Source organism: Lactuca sativa, chromosome 5 (assembly GCF_002870075.4).
Source record: "Lactuca sativa cultivar Salinas chromosome 5, Lsat_Salinas_v11, whole genome shotgun sequence".
Lineage (NCBI taxonomy): Eukaryota > Viridiplantae > Streptophyta > Magnoliopsida > Asterales > Asteraceae > Lactuca > Lactuca sativa.
Window position 1 is genome coordinate 269,849,714 of NC_056627.2, and position 25,865 is coordinate 269,875,578.

General features: G+C 31.1%; 1 protein-coding gene and 2 long non-coding RNA genes across 3 annotated transcripts; all 3 read right to left on the reverse strand.

The window, feature by feature from the left end:
* Nucleotides 1-11,899: 11,899 nt before the first annotated feature.
* On the reverse strand, nt 11,900-14,199 carry LOC122198318 (uncharacterized). The gene is made up of 2 exons (XR_006192849.2): nt 13,748-14,199; nt 11,900-12,614 (listed from the first exon to the last, which is right to left on the reverse strand). It is a non-coding gene; the product is annotated as an uncharacterized LOC122198318 (long non-coding RNA).
* A 507-nt stretch (nt 14,200-14,706) lies between these two features.
* Nucleotides 14,707-19,014, reverse strand: LOC111912453 (DNA replication licensing factor MCM4). Its single transcript, XM_023908188.3, has 16 exons — nt 18,863-19,014; nt 18,071-18,730; nt 17,851-17,979; nt 17,604-17,685; nt 17,362-17,494; nt 17,180-17,251; nt 16,844-17,083; nt 16,523-16,735; nt 16,353-16,451; nt 16,091-16,251; nt 15,919-16,015; nt 15,661-15,822; nt 15,409-15,568; nt 15,208-15,344; nt 15,057-15,110; nt 14,707-14,950 (listed from the first exon to the last, which is right to left on the reverse strand). Exons 1-16 carry the CDS (start codon nt 18,882-18,884, stop codon nt 14,876-14,878), a joined length of 2,496 nt encoding a protein of 831 aa, XP_023763956.1. The 5' UTR covers nt 18,885-19,014; the 3' UTR covers nt 14,707-14,875.
* A 1,974-nt stretch (nt 19,015-20,988) lies between these two features.
* Nucleotides 20,989-25,366, reverse strand: LOC111912454 (uncharacterized). Its single transcript, XR_008232509.1, has 3 exons — nt 23,861-25,366; nt 23,252-23,310; nt 20,989-21,685 (listed from the first exon to the last, which is right to left on the reverse strand). It is a non-coding gene; the product is annotated as an uncharacterized LOC111912454 (long non-coding RNA).
* Between the last annotated feature and the right edge of the window lie 499 nt (nt 25,367-25,865).

The window sequence follows — 25,865 nt, forward strand, 5'->3', positions numbered from 1 at the left end:
AACAAGCTCTAGTAATTTCTATTTTACCTAAACTAGTTAATCAAAACAAGTTCTTCAATTAACCCTAACTTTTTACTGTCTAATTAAACAAACTCTTAATTAAGATCATAAAAGTTGCATTAAGATCTATGTAAAATTCTCAGCAATATCCAATACTTCTCACAAGCTCGAAAGTGTAAAGATATGATTTTTACAGTTTATAATAAAGTCAAATCCCAAACACGGAACCGATTTATTACTTGTTACTTATTACCAGTTGATAAGAACAATTACGTATTCTATAACTGATTAATTGGAATGATAAAACCCTAGCTAGGTGATCAGACTAACAAGAATCAAAATCAAACATTCAAAATAACAAAAATTAAGAATCTAGATAGAAGCACAAATCAATAACCAGATCTAATGATCAATCACATGAAAAGTACTCATCTTTGCAGAACTGAAGACTAAGGTTTTAGCCAGACATGGCTAAAATCTGATAAAAACAAATGAAAAGAGACATCAAACAGCTAATCGTACTAATCTACTTGAAGGAGGTGATCCACAGTCTTCAGATCTTCAGAAATCTTTGAAATCGGAGAAGAAACGCATCCAAAATCGTATTTGCGTCGTATGGAACCTCTGGAATCGCCAACTTAGGTTACAGGGATGCTATCAGGGTCCATTTATACGTCCAACAGCAAAAACGATGTGCATGTGATCGCATAGGCACAACCTGCGATCGCAGGTTTAGAAGAAAACGCGTCTTGTCCCTTTTTAATGAAGTAGGATGCTATTTTGACACTTTTTGGCAAACCTGTGATCTCATGTACACAACCTGCGTTCACAGGTTTTCATTTTTCACTTCCGAATGAATTTTTGGCACTAAAAAACCTCGAATTAATCCATGTTGCGACCTAACCTGTGATCACATAAAGGCCCCATGCGATCACATAAAGGCAACATGCGATCGCATGTTGTGCCTAAGACGTCCAAAATTTCGTCTACTTTCCATATCATTTTGAATCGCGTCAATCGGAGTTACGGTTCTCGAGATATGGTCAAAATACTGACAGGGGGTCAAAGCTGCCAGCAACATCCTTTAACTTTATATTGTAGATTCTATCTTCGTGTGATCAATTCGATCGAATGTTTCTTGACCAAAGCATCATCCAATCATTCCTAAACATACTCCATAAGTTCCAAGCTCCATTTTAAGCTCTAAGCGCACATCTAACTGCTCCCAAAGCACTGCTCCACTCGAACTATCTGAAATTGACATAAAAACATGAGCAGTACAAGAATTCTAATGAAAGACATGAGCTGAACATTATTTAAACAAATGACATACAAATGTATAAAATATGATGCTAAAATGATTATAAAAACTACCCTATAAGATGCAAAAAATAGCATCTAACAAATCTCCCCAAGCTTAAACCTTACTTGCCCTCAAGTAAAAAGAAGATAAAACATTATAAACAGATGAAAAAATGTGGATAACCTAAAAAGAAATTTAGAATAAAATAAAAGAAAATAAAAACTTAAACTGAAGTACTTCACTCTTTTTTTTGTTCACATGATCAGATTTCACAACAAGGAAGCCCCAATGAAATCACTACCTAGACAATAGTCTCAATACTTTATATTAATGATTCATAATTATATTTAATAAGTTAAACCAAGCTTGAGCAAATAATTTTTACGCCGAATTAAATTTGTGAAAACATTGTATTTTTAAAAATAATTTCACGAAAATTCGTCTATAAAAACTTAGCTTGACTAACCCCTCCTTTTTTTCGAACTCGTCCAGTAAACGCGGTAAACTCCATTATAGATAAAAAATCCAAGCTTACCCCTATGATTCCACTATCGAGGGATCAATCTCATTATACCACACATCTTCTTTGTCTTGATCAACTCTTCAGATTTAACTTGTTTGCTTTTTGATTTCGACTTGAACTTGACTAGGATTTGACTTTGAATTGTAGATTTCTTCAAGTTGTTTAATATACCATTTCTAACATATATATATATATATATATATATATATATATATATATATTGATTGGGCGCGAATTTTACTTCGAGGCTCACTATATCTTCAATACTTCAAAAATGATAATAAATTGTGGGTATAACAAGAGTTCCCTCCTAACTTCAAAAGGCACAGAAACTATAGGGTTCAGTACTTCAAGGAATAATAAGGGTTATCCAATCTAGGTTCTTTTTAAGGCATTCAAGGAAATTATTTTCAAAACACTTTTCGTTTTTCCATCCCACACTTTCATTGTAAAAATTATCTGACTCATATGTTGGTTCATATTGAAAACATTTAAAACTTGAAAATATAATTCTTAAAATTGATTGTTATGATACTGTTATTTTCGATAACTATCACACTTCATCTTAGCAGAGCTATCAAATGTAAAAAAGATATTCTCATCTCACGTAAAAATTTTAAAGATTTTTAATTTGATTTTTTTATATCCAGAAAATAAAAAATAACTAGAAATAAAAATATTTTTGGGTTTTTTGTTCTCTTATTTATGAATGCAGAAAAATAAAATATTTGTTGGACTTTTTTTGAATTTTTTATATGCAAATGCAATGCAGAAAATAAAATGCAAAAAGAAAATTTTAAAAATTTTAAATAAAAAATACTGAAAAATTAAAATTTTAAACAAAAATGCAAAATTTTACACTAACCCCTATCCAAACTTAAAATGATGCATTGTCCAATGCTTAGAGAGGAATGAACAACTCAATAAAGAATACAAGGGCAAAAAGGTGCAGTTAGGAATAAATGTACCTGAGAAATTAGTAGAAATCTGATTTTGACTACAATGTGGCGAAAAATTTAAATTTCAGCGACTTTGAAGATCCTCTGATTTCCCCAAGTTTACTTGGAACTGCGATCATCTCTTTATTGAAAGCATAAAAACTAAAAACTACTCATCAGGTTGCCTCTCGGAAAGCCGCCCGTTTTTAAGGTCGTTGGCTCGACCAAGCCTGAAGACTAGATTAATTGTACTAAAAGATTTTGGCACGAAACAATTAGTAGTACGGTGTCCCTGGCAACGACGCCAATTTGTTAACACGTTGCCGCGCACGTATTAAACAAATAAATTTATCACTGCTGGTTGCACTAAAAATAGAGCTTAGGAAAATAGAGTCGAATCCTCAGGGACACAGCCTAATGGTCAATGCATTTTTGCATCAGGCACAATCTAGTCAAGAAACAGAAAATATAAAAGGGGGATTTGAATTAAACTAAAAACTAAAATTGCAGTGATATTAAACTAAACGAAAATCAATATAAAAAACGGTTTCAGCTTTGTTGCGACTTTCTTAATAATGCAACTAACCTAGATCTGATTATTTGAGATGCGTTCTACTTCTATCCAAGCTGGTACTGAGAAAAACTAACAAGCTCTAGTAATTTCTATTTTACCTAAACTAGTTAATCAAAACAAGCTCTTCAATTAACCATAACTTTTTACTGTCTAATTAAACAAACTCTTAATTAAGATCATAAAAGTTGCATTAAGATCTATGTAAAATTCTCAGCAATATCCAATACTTCTCACAAGCTCGAAAGCGTAAAGATATGATTTTTACAGTTTATAATAAAGTCAAATCCCAAACATGGAACCGATTTATTACTTGTTACTTATTACCAGTTGATAAGAACAATTACGTATTCTATAACTGATTAATTGGAATGATAAAACCCTAGCTAGGTGATCAGACTAACAAGAATCAAAATCAAACATTCAAAATAACAAAAATTAAGAATCTAGATAGAAGCACAAATCAATAACCAGATCTAATGATCAATCACATGAAAAGTACTCATCTTTGCAGAACTGAAGACTAAGGTTTTAGCCAGACATGGCTAAAATCTGATAAAAACAAATGAAAAGAGACATCAAACAGCTAATCGTACTAATCTACTTGAAGGAGGTGATCCACAGTCTTCAGATCTTCAGAAATCTTTGAAATCGGAGAAGAAACGCATCCAAAATCGTATTTGCGTCGTATGGAACCTCTGGAATCGCCAACTTAGGTTACAGGGATGCTATCAGGGTCCATTTATACGTCCAACAGCAAAAACGATGTGCATGTGATCGCATAGGCACAACCTGCGATCGCAGGTTTAGAAGAAAACGCGTCTTGTCCCTTTTTAATGAAGTAGGATGCTATTTTGGCACTTTTTGGCCAACATGCGATCGCATGTACACAACCTGCGATCACAGGATTTCATTTTTCACTTCCGGATGGATTTTTGGCACTAAAAAACCTCGAATTAATCCATGTTGCGACCTAACATGTGATCACATAAAGGCCCCATGCGATCACATAAAGGCAACATGCGATCGCATGTTGTGCCTAAGACGTCCAAAATTTCGTCTACTTTCCAAATCATTTTGAATCGCATTAATCGAAGTTACGGTTCTCAAGATATGGTCAAAATATTGACATGGGTTCTAAGCTGCCAGCAACATCCTTAAACTTTAGATTGTAGATTCTATCCTTGTGTGATCAATTTGATCAAATGTTTCTTGACCAAAGCATCTTCCAATCATTCCTCAACATACTCCATAAGTTCCAAGCTCCATTTTAAGCTCCAAACGCACATCTAACCGCTCCCAAAGCACTGCTCCACTCGAACTATCTGAAATTGACATAAAAACATGAGCAGTACGAGAATTCTAATGAAAGACATGAGCTGAACATTATTTAAACAAATGACATACAAATGTATAAAATATGATGCTAAAATGATAATAAAAACTACCATATAAGATGCAAAAAATGGCATCTAACATGGCCCACTTTTATAAATTGGGCCCAACTTCTCAAATGGGCCTTCCCTTAGGCCCAAACATCTCCTTGGTCCATTATCTGACTTCCGATGGCCCATTAAGGCCCAATGGCTGCTAAGTCCAAAGATTTGGCCCAATCCGAGGCCCAAAAGACGCGTACAGTTTGCATTGTTTGTACGTTGCGCGTACTGACGTATACGCCCAGCGTACTACGTTGTTAAGCCATATTCTTCAAACTGCTTAATCCCTTAAGACATTAAGTCCAAGATACAGATCTGAGTCCCTTAGCATGTCTTAACTCATAAAGTCTACTACTTGGTGGCTTGCAACCCACCAAATGAACCTAAACTTGGAATATAGCAACTAACATCCATGGAAATGGCTAGATCTCATGCATGATCACAAACGGGCCTTAAAGATCGAAACTTTACTGCTTATAGGATCATATGTCACTAAGGGTGGCAACCCTAGACCTAGAAATGAGTTTGAGTCATAAAGATCCATTCTTGGGACTAAAAAGATCCCAAAACATCACTACACTAGATTTAAGCATACATGAGGAAAGTTGAAAGCTTTATACCTCTAATGAGTGCCAAAAGGTGAGGTAATCTCAGATCCTTGAGCTCAAGATACTCAAGTTCTTCTTCTCCAACTTCTCTCTTCTTCTTCCAAGCTCCAAATCACCAAAGTAAGCTTCAAAAGGCCAAAAACACACAAGGATGAAGTATGAAAGGGTTTCTAGGGTTTTCTGAGGTTGAGAGGCTGGTAAGGAGGCTAAGGTTTAAGTCATAATGTTGTATTTATATGGATTAAACCCTAAAAATTAAGGTTTGGAATATTCTCATGTACGTTGCGCGTACTCCTTGGTACGTTGCGTGTACATGCATGCATCCCCCGCATCCAATGCTCCTCTATGCCCCGTGTACGCCAAGGCTACGCCTAGCCTACGTCTTCTGGGCAGCTCGACTATTCGGCCCACTCACTAATGGTCCACTCAATTAATCCATCTATTTAATACTTAGCCAAACAATTAATTAAAGAAATATTAAATAATTATTACCTCAAGTGACGGTCATTACTAATGTGGTTGAAGAAAAAATGTCTCTTTTATAAGTATATATATAAACTAGACAAATACTCGTACGTTGCATAGAATACAACAATATATTTGAAATCTTTACAAATGTATGTTTTTAAATATATCATTGATACTGTTTTTAGCTCTTATATAATAAATCTTATAATAAGTTGGTATAAACATTGTTTGTTTTGAATTATATGACAATGTATACATCTTTTAAAATTCTATAATCCTAATTGTCTCAATAGTCTCTACATGTTGGTTACTCATGAATAAAATTAAATATAATATATGGTTTAATGATATTTATAATTATTGTTATAATTAATTAATTTTAAAAAGATTTTTTGCTTAAGATTTTAATTTTTATCATTGTAATTATTGAAAACATCAAAAATTGTATTTGTTTTTAAAGGTAACATTATAATGTTTGTGTATAATATTATTTTTAACTATTGTTGTTTTAAGTTATTTAAAATAATATATCTGGAAACTCTTAATTAATTTAATTTTGTTTCAGAAATTTAACTTATTTAAAATTTATTTGATGAATATTTTTAGTTTCTTTGATTGTAATTATTTAAAACAACAAACTTTATTTTTGTTTTTAAAGGTAATATTATAATTTTTTTTTATATAATATTATTTTTAGCTATTCTTATTGTAAGTTATTTTTAAGCTACTTATTTGAAAATTTTTAATGATTATAAAAAATAGTTTCATGTTCTTTTTTGTTAATTTGAGATTGCAATTTATGTTTAACACTATACTTTATAACTTTTAACTATAAAAGGGTTTAGGTCATTTTTGGTCATTTAACTTTTGGTTTTATGCTCATTTGGTCACTTAATTCTTTTAAGTTTTAAAAGGTCATCAAACTTTTGGCTTTGTGCTCATTTAGTCACTTAACTTTTGGTTTGGTCACTTAACTTTTGGATTTGTGCTCATTTAGTCACCTAACTTTTAAAATTGTACTCATTTAGTCACTAAATTTTTTTTAAACGTTAATTTGATTACCAAATTCATAAGAAAGATTTACATAGACGTTGCGGGTAAACGAGCAACAGGTTGTGCTGCAACCCCTTTTTGAATGACAAAACTAATTCTTTTAAAAACAACATCTATAGATCTTGGAGTCATAACATTACTATGCATGACCCGTTGGACTTTATTGAGTAGCTCCACAGCTTCTGGTGCAAGGAAACCGAAAGTATCAAATGCAAAGGTTATAAACGTGTGTTGATTTTCCATGCACGCTTTCTCATGTTTTTCCACTTTGCTTAATGCAGCTTTTAATGCAATTTGCCCCATAGTGAAAAGTCCACTCCCCAAGCCTACAAGAGGGGAAACCCCTGTTAGATACACGTATGCATGTTTTCCTCTAGCCCATCCAAATACTAAATGAACACAATTTTAAAAGTTAGGTGACTAAATGTGTACAAATTCAAAAGTTAAGTGACCAAACCAAAAGTTAAGTAATTAAATGAGCACAAAGCCAAAATTTTGATGACTTTTTAAAACTTAAAAAGAGTTAAGTGACCAAATGAGAACAAAACCCAAAATTAAGTGACTAAAAATGACCTAAACCCTTTATAAAATAGTCTCTCGATTTTTTTTTCAAGTTTAACTGAGATTTTTATTTAAGTTAACTGTTAACATTAAATTGAAATTAATAATTTAACTACTTTGCAAAAAATCATAAACTTACAAAAAATGTGTCTTTAAAATGACAATTACTCACATACGAAAAAATATCTAAACTAATAAGTTAACTATAATATGTTACAAAGTTAAAGTCATAATTTTATTAGTAAAAGTAAAATACGATATTTTAACATTGTAGTTTAGTTAATTTATTATTAAAATTTAGTTCTTTGCATTAATTTAACATTATTAACCAATTTATAATAATTATTAGAAATAAATTGAAAAGTCATAGAGGTTTCAAATGCATGTGTGTAAGTAAACATATCTCTTTTATATATATATATATATATATATATATATATATATATATATATATATATATATATATATATATATATATATATATATATATATATATATATATATATATATATATATATATATATATATATATATATATATATATATATACATTATGCACTTACCGTATTTGAGTTTGATTGGTGGTTTCTATTATTTAATTCATCAATAAATGTTATATATTGTAATTAATGGTGTACAAACTTTGATATTTTTTTTTTTATATAATAAGTAAGCGTTATATCATATAGCCGACAACATCGACATGAAAATTTCAATGATATTCAACATATTTCTTGTGCTTCTTGTTATTACAGGTAATTTCCAATCCTTTTCTTTTCGGTTAAAAGTTTTGTGACTTGTAATTTTCAATTCTCTTTTTTCCAGTTAAAAGTTTTGTAATTTCCTATAGATCGATGGTTTTTCTATATTTTAACAAAAACATCTATAAGTTACTAACATAAAATCCATTAATATTACTTTCTAAAATTAAAAGAAAATTTTCCTTTCTTTTTTAAATTTATTGCTAAAAATGAAAGTTTGATATATTACATCACTAGATTTATTAATGAATACAAAACCATACATGTATTCGAAATTTGCAGGCATGGAGTTGCTCATGGCCCAAGAATTTTGCACTACCACTCATTTTTTACCGATATGTGAAAAGTATGCATGTATTCATGTATGCCTTAAGCTCTATGGACATCATTCCTTTGGAGAATGCAAAAATCCAGTAATGTGTCGTTGTTATCATCAATGCAATATTATAGGAAAGGATGGGATCCGTCAAAGCAATGAAAACTCTCCCCTCCCTTCTCCTCACATTAAGAATCGCATAGTTTAAAGTTTAATCTCTATAAGTGTTGTTAAGATTATTAATAAAGTTGTTGCTTATTGTGACAAATATTATGGATGGTATATATGCCTATAATGAAATCATATGTTAAGTTAATGACACATATCTGCAAGTGAAAAGGAAAGAAGTGGCTGACAATTAAGTTATAAAATACAAGTAGTTGATTTGGAATTATAAAATAAAGAGTAAATTATCGAAATTGTCCATGTCAAAATTGTTCTCTAACTTTTATTTTGCACCCTGGTTATTCCTATGGTATAATTTTATTGCGTTTTTTAATAGATGTCAGATGCATAAAGTTAAATGATTTATTAATTTTTTTAGTTTTAGTTTTATTATTTTTAATTCTCTAAATAAAATTAATATTACAATACAAATGGGTCCCACCCTTTTCCCCATTCCCTTTCTGATAAATCTTTCTGGCTTTCGTCTCCTTTAAACTGTTCGTCTTTCGTTTACTTTCTGTCACTGGTACATGAAAGCTTAGAAATGACGACGTTGGAAAGAATCAACAGATAGATCTATGAAACTCTACCTCGGTGAGAACTCAACAAACATAAATCAAAATAAAAGCAGATCTGATGTGTGGATCTTGACAACAAGAGAGAGAGAGAGAGAGAGAGGGGGAGAGAGATATGAAGTTTTGTCAACTGTCGCCTTTACCATATATAAAGGTGGGTCCTATGACTCATCTAATTTTGTTTTTTTTTTTTTTTAATTTTCTTTAGTATTATTTTAAAAAAATGGATGGAAATGAAATTCGTTCTTTTCCTTATCTCTCTTAACTTTTAATACCAAACAAACAAGAGAATTAAAAGCATTTTTATTTGGGATATTAATATAAAAACTTGTCATTTTTAATGGTTTAATGACTTTATCCCAACATTAATTTTGTATGCAGATGATTGAAACATGAAAAAAAAAATACATAAATAATATTTAGCCGTTCATGATTCATCAACTCTTAACTAAGCAAATTAAATATGGGTTGTCTAAGATGAGTTGTAACTTAGGAGGTGTTTGGGATTGCTTTACAAAACAACTTATGACTTATTGGCTTTCTGAAAAGCTAATAAGCCAAAAAAAAATGGTAAAACTCAAAAGTCAATAAGCTAAAAAAAATGGTAAAACTCAAAAGCACTTTCAGAATAGTATTGGTTTCAAAAAAACAGTTTTATAAAAACCAATTTTGCTTTTTAACCGAAATAACTTCAAAATGGAGATTTTAAGCCAAAAACTTTTTAACTTATTGAGTTACTAGCTTTTTTACTATAAAAGTTCATACATACACTGTTAAAAAAATCATTTTATTGGTTTTTATAAAACTATTTTTTGTTTTTTAACTGAAATAACTTCAAAAACGAGATTTTAAGCCAGAAACTCTTTAACTTATTGAGTTACTAGTTTTTTTACTATAAAAGTTCATACATACACTTTTAAAAAAAATCATTTTACCACCACTATAAGCGAATAAACAATTTTGTATAAAAACGAAAAAGTGATCCAAAACACTCTTTACACCCACATACACCTACAACCGCAAATCGGAGGGGAAAAGGAAGGTGGGGAGAGGACTAATCTGGTAAACTATATATGGGTGTTCCTTTTTTTACTTATTATTATAGAAATAAGGTCTTAATAGCTAAAGTCATATAAACAATGTTTTCCCCCATTTAAGTCCTGACTTCTACAAATTTTATTTCATTTCTCTTTTACTAGATATTTCACTCCATAAGGAATTGTTGAAGTAACCAATCAAGATTTTCTTTTTCTAGAAGGAATTCGAGGAAACTGTAGCATCCCAATTTCACAATAAATTTGAACTTTTTAAAACAACATAATAAATCAAATCATATCTTTTATCCAATTTAAGTTCAAAGCCACACCCCAAGATCATTTAGTTTCAAAAACCATTAATAGTTATAAATCCCAATTACAAGGAAACATAACCAATGTAACATCAAAAACTCCAACGATCTGTCTCAAGCCAGTGTGTACTATCATGCATTGCCATCCTGAATACATTTTGATCTTGAAACAATATTTTTAAGGGAAAATAGGTAAGCACAAATCTTAGTGAATTTCACAGATACACAGTATCATATCATACAAGCTCTACCCCTAATACACATATATCAACAATATCAGCCACCCAACCACATAGGCATGCCAAAGAACAAATCAGAAACATCATACACCTACTAGGACACATTGGCTATGCACGATCCCCCTTTCTCAGTACGTCTAGTCCTTCGGATACATTGGGTAAGCTCGATCCATCAAACCCAAACCTATTGGGACACATTGGATACGCATGATCCCTTTTGATCAGTTTGTCGAACCCTTATGACACATTGCCTACCCCCGATCCCCCCTCAAATACACCGAGCCCTCTTATATGTATTCCTCGGTACGTAAGAAAATATCATACTCCCACTAAACACTAACCCAGCCTAGTGCTACCCGTATAAAAATCCTATAGCACATACGAGCTAAAGCAAAGAATGCACAACATCACACAATGTAGTGAGAAACTCACCTCGAGTAGCATAATAAACCTCTAACTGCAGCTCAAAACCCACTCACACCAAGTCACCACCCTTCAACACTCCTAAGAATAGATATCAAGATTAAAAATGGCTATGAATTACCCTAAACATACAAATAAACTACTAGGTTAGATTTTCACATTTTAACCCAAAGCAACAGCCTGTTCAATACCTTTTCCCCTCTTAAACACATCCATACAAGATTATGAATCTATATTCATAAATTTCAGGCCAATACCTTTTCAGGGACTACTTACACAAGTCCATACGATTTTTCTATAATTTATTATGGATTTTACAAGATGGGGGTATAAATGCAGCTAATTTTGGACCAATTAGTGAAAATGACAATTGTCACCTTAGTTAGGACCAACATCAGGTCAGGGAAAAAATAAGGACATACTAGACTCAAAATTTGAACATTTAGAGTTTACAGAGCCTAAATCCAACTTCTGATAATTTTTCTATAATTTTTATTGAATAGGGACAGAATAGGTATTTTTTGATAATTTCCCAATTTTGACTTATTGGATTAATTTGGCATCTTAACCCAATAAGTCATCAACCATAGACTCTTAATGTTGGAAAATAATTTCTTAACAGTAGCAACATTCCATTGAAGTCAAAATGACCACATACACTTCAAACCATATCCCAAAGTATGTTGTTACAAACGAAAAATCAAAAGTATGATGATATATGGGTAACTGATGAAAAACCATACCCAAAGTATGTTGTTACAAATGAAAAATCCAAAGTACGTTGCATTCAATTGACACCCAAAGCACACCAAGAAGCCAAAAATGTTGTTCGAAACATCACTACCCAAAGTACATTGCTTAACAATATAAAACCAAATCCAAGGACAACCTTGTGGCAACAGCGGCAGCGTACGACTATTTCAATGGTGGTGGCACTAGGTGACGACAATTATGGTAGTTGTGTTGTGGAATGACATCGAGAAAACGAAGGGAGGGCTATGGTCGGATGAAAGACGTGCACCATCGATCGAAATAGGAGAAGGAATCGTTCCAAGATGCCTCCCGATCTTGATCTCGTCCAGTCGTCCAGATAAGAGATGAATTCCGAAATTTTCAAAAAGTACTCCCTAGATTTCCAAAATGACAGTTTCTACCCCCACAACAAATATGTTTGCACCAACAAGTTTCAAAGCTGCCAAATTCAGTCCTTCCTTTTGAAAATAGTTACAAGAACCCCCAAAACTCGGTTCTTAATTATTTTTTTTTATTAAATGTTATTAATCTTATTTATTTATTTGCCTTTATACCTATTACTAGGTTAGAGACCTGTAGAAAACCATGTATTTATTAGACTGATAATGAAAGTAAATTGATAAAATAAGAAAAAAAAATCAATACAATATACTATATTGAAGTATGATTGTCAATGTGGAATGATATTGTACTTTTTAATAAATGAGACTTAAAAGTATTGTAGTAAAATAGTATACATTTGAAATATAATGTTGAAAAAAGTTTTTATTTTATAAGTAAAATGATGTATAGAAACATTTAAGCTACATTTTGTTTAAGTCTTTGGGATATTTAAAAACATAAATTTTTAATTGAAGGTGTAACATGTCATTACACGATAGATAGAAGGTTAAGAGATGGGAGAAAAAAAAAAAGTAGTTGATATCATCTGTAAAAAAATAAATGGTAGTCTAAAATAATAACTTTTTAATATTTATTTATTGATGTTAATCCAATTTAATATTATAAACTATTATCCTTGTTATTTTGTTTTCGCATTGTTCTCTTATTCATATATATAAATTCTTTTATTTGTTTTTATTTATTAGATAGTATAATTATAAATATAAATATAGATTCTAGAGAAACTGCAAACAAAATTCAAAATCATGAACATATTCGACAAATTCCAAAGTATGATGAGACTCTTTTTCTCATTCTACATATACAACATAGGCATGCTCATCATCGGCGGCTCAATCATTTTGGGGGCTCAAAGCGAACAAAAAATTTGGGGCCCTTTGGCCTTTGCTATACTCGGAAGATGAATATGTCGCAAAAATCAAGATCAGTAGAAGAATGCAATGTCGTTTTAGTTTCATGAATGCAACGATCATTGATTTATTCTTCCGCTTCATTTATTTTGTAGTTATCGGATTAGATTTTTTAATGGACTAAACTTTTGGAGTTTGGAGAATATGGGGCCCCTTAGAATTGGGGCCCTAAGCCCTTGCTTAAAAAAGCTCACCATAGAGTCGGCCTGATCCCATAAATATCGGTATTAGACCATGTGCCTTGACACATATGCACTATTGTAGAATTGTTTCATCAATACAATATGTAGCATGTGAATATAAACGCTTGTTTGGTAGAAATATCAATGAGTTGAGGACAATGGTAAAAAAAAAAAAAAAAACACCCAAATTACCCTTCTATGAAGCAAATACCTTTAACTTTAAAGTGCAACCATGGAAAGGGTATGTAAGCTATCATCGTAGGATTGTTGGACCAATGCCATAGCCATCCTTTCTTGAGCCAAACGGAGGATTCGTTGCCATCTTTGTCTACTGGAGGCCTGAGACACGACAATTTGGCCCAACTGAAAGACAAAAAGGATAGAATCTTGTGCCATGGCTTCAAGAATGTTGTTTATTGGTCTCAAACTCAGTAGTAGTTTGAAAAAGAATGGCCAAATTAAGGTGGCAAGAATTGGAGTAGCAGTAAACGTGTGACATTTTGAAAGCCCTATCAGTTTCACCTTTGCGAGTATCAGACAGTGTAAAGGCATATTACTTGATATGGAAGAATAGAATGAAAGAATTTGGGATATAATGGAAGACCTTCTCTTTTTTCCTACCCATTGGTGGGGCTTACTAAAGTCTTGATTTAGGAAGCTTCCTTGAAGTTGCTACTGGTACTAATGTCATTATTCCCTTTATTATTCTAAATTTCTAATGTAGAGTGGAGACAACATACATAGGAGCTACAAAACAACATACCATGACCCCATGACATTATTATGAGAGGTTTCAAGGAGTATTGGACAAAAAAATATGTAATCTTATTATATAAAAAAAAAACAATCGAATGTATTATAAATAATTGACAGGTTGGTATGTTTAATATCGTAATCAAAGCCAACATGTTAATAAAGATTTGAAGTCATTGTATTTTTGCCATGAGTGTTGAGTTAACCAGTTTTTCATGACATTATCTAACAAAATAATATTCTAAAGAGTTTCAACTTTCAAGAAACCGATGTTTGATCAAAAGGATCATTATCTTATCATTTTAACTCAAGAAGCATTCCTCTTTCTATTGCAGCCAGAAATATTTGGAAGAGTTTTCGATAAGTTGCATTTGATCTTTGATATAAAATAGTTTACCACAACCTCAACAACTAAAGTAACACAAAGTCAAACCATAATTATCTTCAGTACACAGCTAAAAACTACACAAATCATCAACAATCTGTGTCATGGGTTTAACAACAAAAATAATAATAATAAAATACGATTGCTTAAAGTTGAGCCCTCTTTCTCATGCCTTTCTTTCCTATAAAACAACAAGTTTTTTCATACTCGTTTAACACTGTCACCATGGATCACCACAAATCCCTCACTTGCAAGAGTACCAAGTGCATTTCGTAGCTGACACAAACAAAACAAAACAAAATCCCGTTAATATTTATTTTTCATGTATTATAATAGATTTGATTTTGTTATTTGTATTAAAAGAAAGAGAAGCGAAACTTACATCATTAAGGTGAAGTTCAGCATTATTACTTTGCTGCTTCAGCTCTTCCAGTAACTGTTAAAAGTAATCACAATTTTTTTATGATACTCGTGATAACATAAAATAAGTATCTTAAACTAAAAAATAAATAAAAAATAAAAAATCATGTTACCTCTAGCATTCTAGTAGATGGACCTCCCAATTGCATTTTTTCCATAATAATATTGCGAGCCATCCCTACCAAATTGTCCCTTCTCATTCTTTCACTTGCAGACACACCAGTTGTTATCAGATCCATGTCAATAGTTCCTGTTAACAAAACAGTTAAAAAATAATTTTTTTTAAATATATATAAATAAATGTATATATATACCAGTAGCATGATCTGTTGCAGATTGCTGTAATGCAACTTCAAGAAGCCGAAAAGCCTCCACAACATCTTTTTTCTCCACCAATTCTGAAAATCTAATTCTAGCCAAAGCCTCACTCAGACGTATCAGACTTTCAATTTGTCTAGGAGTAGCTGTTATCACCTGTTAATTTTCAAAAACCAAATATTTATTTCATTCTATTTTCTCATTATAAAAAATTCAATAAGGTTTAGGAAAAAGAAAAGTATTTAAACCTTTTTACTACTTCCTGCGAAATTCCCTCTTCTTCTCATTTCAACATAGCCACGTGTCAACTCTTCAGCAGCTTCATCAGACAATTCCGGGTGTATGTTTTTTCTAGCATAACTCAAATAAGCAGTCAAGGTTGGAATGTCTATCGCATTCAGCTCCGAATTCTGCAACCAAAAAATTTAAAAAGTTAAATCTTTATTTATACTTAAATTATATTACATTGTATTTGTCGCCACAAAATAAAATTTAAAAAACGTTACCTCGGGATTTTCAAAATGCAATGCAACAATATGTTTGGCGAGTCGCCTATCTGTCACCTCATCAGCTTTGTCAAGAAGCAAATAAATCAAATCAAACCTGAAATCCACAAAGAAAAAGGTTTAAAAAAAAAGTTATGAAATCAAATTTATTTCATATAACGTTTTTTTTAACCTTGAGAGCAATGTTGGGGGAAGATGTATGTTATCAATTACAGATAAACGAGGATTATAACGTGAGCCACTTGGATTTGCACATGCTAAAACTGAAGTCCTTGCGTTTAATGACGCAATTATCCCTGCTTTTGCTATTGACACAGTTTGTTGTTCCATCACCTACAAGTAAATATATATACACAACCAATTAATATAAATTCAAATTTTTTAAGGTTTTGAAAGAATATAAAAAATATAAAGAATGAATATTAATATTTCACCTCGTGTAACATGCTCCTTGCATTTTCAGACATTTTATCAAACTCATCGATACAGCAAATGCCTCTGTCACTAAGAACCAAAGCCCCACTCTCCAAAACCTGATATGATTAGTTGTAAAAAATATTATACTTTCTATTAGCAAAATAAAATTAAAAGTTGAACAACATACAGTTTCACCAGTTTCAGGATCTTTGGACACATAAGCAGTCAATCCAACGGCTGAGCTTCCTCTTCCACTTGTGTAAATCCCACGTGGTGCTAATTTGTGAATGTATTGTAAAAGCTGGGATTTACTAGTTCCAGGATCACCTACTAAAAGAATATTAATGTCTCCCCTGAATGTGGCTCCTGTATCATGTGTCAAAGCACTTCCACCAAAAAGCTACATTCAGATTGAAAAACAAAAATATAGTCAGGTATATGTATATGTATATGTATATGTATATGTGGATGATGAAAAATGAAAAGGAAAAACATTTTACTATTTTACCTGACAAAGAAGACCTTTCTTCACATCATCCAACTCCCATATGTTTGGAGCTAAAGATCTTGTAAGCATGTCATATATATCAGGCTGTTTTGATAGCTCTTTCAGCTTCTCAACAAGCTCTTCATTATCCACACGGGGCTCTTCACCATTTTGAGTAGAGTTCTGTTCAGTTTCCATTGGATCTTCAGCATTCATTCTTGAATTATCAGTTTTCTTTAAGTGAAGACAATCGATATAAGTCTGAAAAATAAAAAAAGAGTTGTTAGCTATCTTATATCAATAATTAGAGAACAAGTTTTAGTGGAATGATGGAAATGGGATTAAAAAAAAAAGTACCTTGAATAAAGACTTGACAGTTCTTTGAGTTGGGCCAACCCTCACACTCATAGCTCTGTATATCCCAGTTACCTTTTAAACAAGAACAATCATTTAGAACAACAAATAACAGTAAACAAGAATACAAGATCAATCTTTAGCTAAAAGGACTACTACTTTTTGAAGTTCATATTGAAGCTTACCTCAACTCTGTCACCAGGTTTTCCAGCATCGACCAATTTGTCATGCATCAGCAAGCTCACTGTGTGAGGTGTACCCCCTTCAGGGATTTCATCAGGTGTCTCCTGGAGTCTTACAATTTGTTTATCTGCAAACCTGTTTCAGGGTATCACACGTTTTAGTCTAAAAACATATGCATTTATTAGTGAAATGGTGTGGTTGATAGAAAGGTGTATTAAAGACTATAGATGTTGAATGGATATACCTGCATCTATTGTGAACTAATGTCATTGAGTTCTTTGTTTTGCACTCTTCCTTCATACATATAGTTGGTTCACTGATTTGCCCTGGTAACAAATGATAAATTTAATACAAATAAAAAGGTTGAATAGACATAATCACATATTACATTATCTATATATTGGAAAACAAGCTACACTCAATCCATTTGTTAATAGCATCAATATTGTAGACTACAGTACTAATGTAAGATGTGGGAGTTAGAAAGTTACCTCTGTCTACAACAATGGGTTCAGAAAAGTGCCCACACACTATGCATCTGAACACTGCTTCCCTGATTTCGGGAATGATCGAACTGCATCTGATAACCATTCCTTTCAATGACACCATTTTCTCAATATCTGATGATGCACAAAAGTTACAAATTAAATAAGCAACTGGAATTTAATACAGCTTCAATTCAAAGATAAAAGCTTTATCAAATAAACGAACCAGCTGGGTTGAGATTTCTCATGGAAGTCGACGTTTTCAAATTAAAAATCCGCGCTTGTATGTGCTTCTCGAATAATGGATTGATTCTACTAACCATATCCATCAGCACAATATCGAATATGGCAAGAACTTCTAAGGGATACCTCACCATCTTCGTATACAGGTCGCTATCATAGGCATCTACATCGTTAGCATCGACTTCCAACGACTCCCCTTCGATCTCGATGACATGGTTGATGGCTTTCATGTATTTCCCGTCGGTGTGCGACTCGTGTTCGCGGAAATGCCTCAAAAACCTCAAGATCGCAGCATTCACGTCTTGCACGCTGATATTAGTTCCCCAAACAAACATTGCAGGGGCTCCATTTGCTTCGTCTTCTTCTCCACCTTCGGATGAAGGGACTACATCGTCGGTCGAAGGAGACGTCAGGGGCACGGAGCCGGATCTCCCTCTACCACCACGACGCGATGATGGAGCCGTGGAATTGGGTGTTGGGGATGGTTCAGGCGTGCTAACATAGCGGGAATGTGATGGTACTGGCGGCGTCCCAACTGCCGCAGATGGACGACCGCGCTTTCGACGGCTGTTGCGAGTATTGTTCGCAGGAGAAAGTGTGTTCCTGCCTGGGCTTGAAATTAAATCATCAGTTGACGTAGGTCCTGTGAAATATAATCGAGTTAATTCAGTTAAGACCTAAATCCGATGTAAAACCCCAAACTTCTAAAAGATAAATTGACAACCGAAAAATCAAATCAAGCAAACAGATAGAAGATTATCGCCGGGGGTATTACCTGGAGAAGAATCGGAAGCCATTTTCAGTTTCCGGAGTGTTGAGGGCGGGAGATTGAGATGCAACTATGGTACGTAGGTTAACCAGTGGAGAGTAAAAAAGGGTATCTTGGAACTTTTGGCGGGAAAGAGCTGTTGCTTGGCGCCAAGAAAGTAAATTGGGCTTCTTGTTGGGGTTCCAGTGTTGATGAATAGCCCGTAAGGGTTGTAAAAGTAGTCCAAAGTATGTGAACTTAAGTACTTAACTATGAATACATGTGTATTTTTAATTTCTAGGGTTATTTACTTTTTTATAGTTTTATTGTTCATGGTTTCACAAAATGGTGTTTATATAAAAAAAAATATTTATATATTTATATATGATTAATCTATTAAAAATGATACATAATTAATATGGTCTGAATTTGAATATAAATAAATGTTTAACTTTTCTCTGAATTTGAAGATAAAAATTACTTATATTTTATTAAAACAAATATTTTTTTAAAATAAAATATGAACTCTTATTGTTTTTTTTCAAACTCACTAATATAATGAGTAAATTAACACTTAAATTTTCATGACATTTTGAGACATATTTTTTTTGATTTGTCATAAAAATAAACATTTATTTTTTCATGATTTTTTTTTTTTTTTTTTTTGTAAACAATACAGTAAATTTTAAAAACTTTGATTTTTAAGATTTTTTTACAAAAAAAAATATCGACACATGCTAGAGAAAAAAATAGGCACATCTTTGTGAAAATGACCCCACGTTTTAGATATTTGTATATTTTTCATATTAAATTTAAATCATTCCATTTTGCAATTTAATGATCAATATTTGTTCTCATGATTCTTATCATTTTTTTTTAATTAACATGAGTTGAATAATTAATGTCAAATATTATTTTATTACATAAATTGATAAAAAAAATGTTACATAAATCCACTTTATTTTCATATATATTTTTCACCCATTGGCCTAATAAAAAAAATATAATCAAAATCAACTTGTTTATAAGTAAATAAGTTGAAATCTCTATGGAATTATAAATAACTATAATTTTTTTTGCAAGTACACCATTTTTTCATAATATTTAAAATTTATTTACAATAAAAATAATAAAATCAACCTATTTATTTGTAAATAAGTCTAAAATTTCGTCTCTATAAACTTGTGTAACACCCAAAAAGCATATATACATATGTCAAATGCAAGAAATGAAAATGACAGGGTAAAGTCGAACATAGACATAGATTGTAGGAAATATAGTTATAATCAATGTTTTAAAAAATAGTTTTTTTAGTTGAATCGGTATGGTAACCGGTTTCCGGTTCAACTGGTTTAACATGTTCAACCATCAGGTCAACTGGTTTCTATAAATCTTTTTTTTTTCTATTTTCTTATACATACATCTACATTAATAAATGATGATTTTTTTGTCACATGATATTTTCTCGTTCAATTTGTCAAATGTTATTTTGTGGTTATTTTAAATTAATTTTTTTTCCACGTGTCAGTTTATCAATTTTTCTATTTTATTCAATCAACATATTATTTTAATATAATAATTGCAATAAATGTAGTAATTAATAGATATCACTTTCACTAATGAACTTACATTTTAATTTCAAAATTTCTTAAATTAAAGCTTATTAGTTTCTTTTATTTATTTATTTAAATTATTTGTTTAAATTTAAAAAATAAAAAACATTTCAATTATAATAATTAATTATTTTTTTATTTTCTTATAATCTCAAAGTTCTCAGATATTTTGACATTTATATTTAATTTTTTTTTTAAAATTAACTCATGTGATACATGAGACTCACAACTAGTGCATATATAAATCACGAATTCAAGCGTTTACAAGTTCAAATGTTAAAAAAATACATAAGAATAAGTTGTAGATCAATTCAAATACATTAAAATAACACATAACCATAAGTTTTAATGTTTTACATCAATCCATATACGTCGAAAAGAAAATAAAATATAATACCGAAACAAAATATGGTTTTAGATGGATACAAACATATTAAAAAACTTTATAATATTTATCATATGTTTTTATTTAGAAAAAATTAAATATATTTAAAAGAAATCATAAAAGTTTATTATGCAAATAGTTGTTTTCCATGTTTTTTTATTTTGTTTAATCGGTTCAATCGGGTTTTTTTAAAAACCTGCTGGTTCAATTTGGTTCAAAAATCGACGTAAAAACTAATGATAATTGAACCGTTCCCTCGTCCGGTTCCCGGTCCAACTGGCCGGTTCAAACCGATTTTTAAAATATTGATTATAATAGGACTTGGTTTAGTTTGTTTAAGGCCAAATTTCACATGGAAATAAATGTGGTTCAATTATTTATAAAATGAGTTGGTTCGTAAAAACATGTTTAACTTTTATATATTGTAAAAAAAATTTAAAACAAAAGTTGTATGCGACAAAAAGTTGTTGATTACTAATCATCTTTCATTTATAAATATACTTTTCATGTGAATAGTTTCTTTACCTGTCGTTTAATAAAAAAATATATCAACTTCCGAAAACAATCTTAATAAATATTGAATAACAAAAATGAATTCGTAGCTCAAGTGTTAAAAACATCAAACATTAGGTTTAACCTATACCTAGATTACAAAATAAATTGAAGACATAAAAAAGTTACCAGGGCAATAGTAAAAGTATTTTAGCCCTAATCAACTAGGAAAAAAAAAACCCTCATATTGACACTGTAATTAAGGAAAAAGAGAAGGGTGGGAATTATCAGTGAACCCATTGCCCTACATATCACATTTGGGCTTGTTGGTCGGCATTACTTTCAAAACAAGTTCAAGATCTGGTTTAATAAAAAGAATTGATTAGGATCAATTAACAAAAAAGTGATTAAAAAAATTAACTTTATTATATAAACTACTTATGTGAGTTGATGTTGTTCTTTTATCTTCAAGTTGTAGTTGTTTTTGGTTAAGTGGTGAATTCCTTTCAGGAAAAATACACAACAATTAATTATTTGCCGGTTAATATTAGTGTGTAGGTGACAAATTGAGTTCAAATTTATAATGCTAGATTAAGTAAAGTTTTGTCTTACTTTGATAGCTTTATGCATCTGGATTCAAAGGCATTAATTTTTTGATCTATTTTTATTCATGGGATTTTATACTTTCTTTTCGCCTAAGTCTTTAATAGGTGATTATTGGGTAATTGGGTTAAGTGCAATAAATGGATGATCCTTGTGATTGCAGGTTGATATACTAAAGCTTTTAAGGCAATCTACTTATTTGAAAAGGACCGGTGGAAGGACTGTTTAATCCCAATGCGTTATCCCAATATTTTCAGTTTCTGGATCTACAAAATAATGATGTCTCTATGTTTATAAATCAAATAATCTAACTAACTTGTCGTGCTTCTAATTTCCATCTTAGCACAGAGTGTGTTATATTTTACGACGAAATAGCAATGTAATTTCATTCTTTTGTTTATTATAGTATCTTACATTCATTTTCCTTTATAAATTACATCGTATACTTCCTTGCTTCAACTATAGTCTTAGGTTGTGCCAGCTTTTGTGAACAAAGTCGTGTACTTCTTTGTATCTTTTATTAACCTTCAATGCATTTTTTTTGTCACTTTTTGTATTATTTTCATGAGATCTTGCTTGAATCTGGAGAAGTTTTTTTACATTTGATGATTTTTGGATAGAAGAGGACGAATGAGCCCATGTTAAAAGTGTTTGTGAAAGATCTGTGACTTTAAAAAATAAACCCAAATATTTTTATCGATTGAATTGGATAGTGTACAATCTGCAATTAGTTTCTAGTATTATATATTAAAATGTTGTGAAACATCAATTAGTGAGTATTCTTGTTGTAAAATAGCTAAATTTCATTTTGCTGAATAAATATGGGCCAATATTGCTTATTAGCAGCCCAACTCATTTTGTTTTACATAATTTATTACCGTTCAGTTTGAAATTTTATTTTGTTCCGGAAGGTGTTGACAGGTTAACTAATTTCATTGATTCTCTATATACGCATTAGTTAATATTGAAGATTTACGTTAGCTTTACTAAATTTAATTATAATATTTTTCTTTTTTGACTTTGAACATAACATGATTTTTTTACCAATCTTACCAGACCATTAGTTTGTGATAGTACCAGATAGCAAACATTAAGCATATTATTCTGTATACACCAAATTAAAACCCTGGATTCATTGAACTATAAAAATCACATAATAATCATATCAATGCTTCCATTTATATCATAAAAACCAATCTTGAAGTGAACCAAAAGAAATAAAATGAACAAACCCTAAATTAGATCCCAAAATCTAAAACACGCAAGCACACAGATTCATGAATACACATGGAACAAATCGAAAAGAATAACAATGAAAATTACCTGTAGACTCAAGGATTTTCAATAAGAACACATGGTAATACGCATCAATCCAGCAACCACTGTAGCATAAAGCGGTCAATTGCAGTATCAAAAGATACATCTCACGATAACAAATCAAATGATCCGTTTAAACAAACAAATAAAATTATTATAACTTCTTTTCATGTAATCCAACAAATTGCAGAAGATTATAAAACTCACAGCTTAACTCAAAATCAAATTATGCATAAAATACGAAAATTCCCTATCTAGATAGCACACAATTGATCGAAATCATTAATAAAAAGAATAAAATAAGGCCAAGAAATCATTAACCGATGAAGACTGTCTATCAATAAAACGTCAAATATAGTTTACCCATTTTTTATCCATAAAAAAAAAAAAAAAAAAAAAAAAAAAAAAAAAAAAAAAACTCAATTTTAATCAAATAATTATTCTTTTCTAGTTTTTAAATTGATGGTGAAAACTTACATCCAAACACCCCTAGTTATAGTTGGTTAATGACCAGAGATGGAAGAAAACACATGACACGCAACTCCGTTTTTGACCAAACCAGAAAATTCAACTTAACTCTTAAAAGAAAATCAAGAATTATCCTACTTGTATTACCTGACAACTTTGATAGTCATCGTGTTCAACCCATCGAAATTACTCAATAACTGCTACACTTACGGAAACTGAGATCCCTGCTCGGCGGCTGATACACTTTTCGAAAATTTATGTTTATGTTGCAATGACTGCAAGTTTTCAACGTTTCTTCACTTGGACAACTTGTATGCTACTAAAACAATAAATCAGTTATAAGAAGTAGGACATTGGTGGAATCAACAAAACAAAAAATGAAACTGGTCACCAGATTTTTCTAAGTAGAATTGTATGAATAAGAAAAAAAAAAGATAGTCTCTTTCAACACAATTACATAATCAAAGCTGTGGTTTTCAAACACTATTTTCATGTGGTATTTTGAGAAATCTGGAAGAATCAAATTGAGAGTCTAATGGCCAAGGAGGAAAAGGAAGAAAACGTTGGTATTATGATTTATATGAAGGTAAAATTATAATTTGCTATTAAGGGTTCTTCAAAATTGTTTTGCCCCAAGATCCTAGAAAATTAAAAGAAACTAACATAATAAAACATGAGACATATCTTTTCATGCAAATAACGTGTAATTTGCACAGTTAAACGATTGCTTTCAAGATCCAACATTATATGGCTAGCGAGTTTTCTATGCTCTTCAGGAACCATACACTTAGCTTATTGTTACAGTTCAAAACAACTTGTGAATCTAGTTAAAAACTTGTAGCAAACAAAATGGTGTTAAGGACCATTCAACAAAAAGTAACTCCTCAATTGAGAAGGCAAATTCGAGATAATCAGTGGGTAATAGCACATGATATTATGTACCAACATCAAGTACATCAACCATTTTTCCTCTCTAAGAAAATCCAAGTATTTGGTTTTTATATTTTATTTTTTATGATACTTTATTTTCCTGCCTTCTTTTCATATGCAATTCATTTTTAAGGTCATTTCTCATGCTTGTAGTCAAAGGTAATAAGCTTGACAAACCCTAATTGATATCAAACAGATAATGACCGAAAGAAAGAAATAATAGGGCTAAAAAGAGTAATTTACTGAAATTTTAAAATCATAAACGCACCAACATAGTAGAAGAGAAAATGGGAAAGAAATTACCTCTTTTTTATAAACCTAAAACCTCCGCATAATCTATCTAACATCTACCCTCGTCAATTGAAACAAAAAAATAAAAGAGATAAAATGAATTTGTAGAGAGAGGATGAAGATAAACATAAAGTCGATCAAAGTTAATAGGAATCAGAGAAGAGTGGTGGTGGTTTGGGGAATACCCGAAGGCGTGGGAGTTTCTAAACCGCCATCATAATTTCTCTTGAGGTCGCAGAGATTTTGCAAATCATAATAAACATAGATGGGCGCATAAGAGAAGAGTGAAGTGCATCGGTTCCTCGAGTTCATGAAAATCGTCCATGTATGCTAAGAAAGACGTTTGGAAGCAACGTCTTCCAATAGGTGTGATGGTAAAAAAAAAAACCAGAAATTAGGCCAAGAGGAATCGTTTGAATCGACTTTGATGTCAATATGGTATCATTCCGGACGTAGGTTACGTGTCATTAAGAAAAGTGTGTAAATATGATCTAGGCGGCCGAAGAAAAAAAAGGGTTTATATATATATATATATATATATATATATATATATATATATATATATATATATATATATATATATATATATATATATATATATATATATATATATATATATACACGGTTAGGTTATTTTGTTTTTAGTAACTATTGTGTGCCAGAATGCACAGATCTGGACTATTGGATGAAATATAATCAAAGGTCATGATCTGAGGCTCTATGATAGTAGAATAGGATAACATGTACCATATAATCACACAAATTTGAGCATAAGGGCATTCTAGTCAATTAACCTATATTAAAAAAGGAAAATTTTGGATTTTTAGGGATAATTAATTCCTTTATTTTTAAAAATCTAAATATTTTAAATTAATTTAAAATTGAAAATCCGATTTTTATTCTGTCAGAATGATAGAATTTTAACCATAAA

Excerpts from the sequence above, each read along its gene's own strand:
- LOC111912453 (XM_023908188.3), bottom strand. The coding sequence starts at position 18,884 with ATGGCTTCCGATTCTTCTCCAG. Across the intron at positions 17,980-18,070 it reads GAGAAATCTCAACCCAGCTG|ATATTGAGAAAATGGTGTCA; the intron begins GTTCGTTTATTT and ends GTGCATCATCAG. Across the intron at positions 17,084-17,179 it reads CTGTCAAGTCTTTATTCAAG|ACTTATATCGATTGTCTTCA; the intron begins GTACTTTTTTTT and ends TTTATTTTTCAG.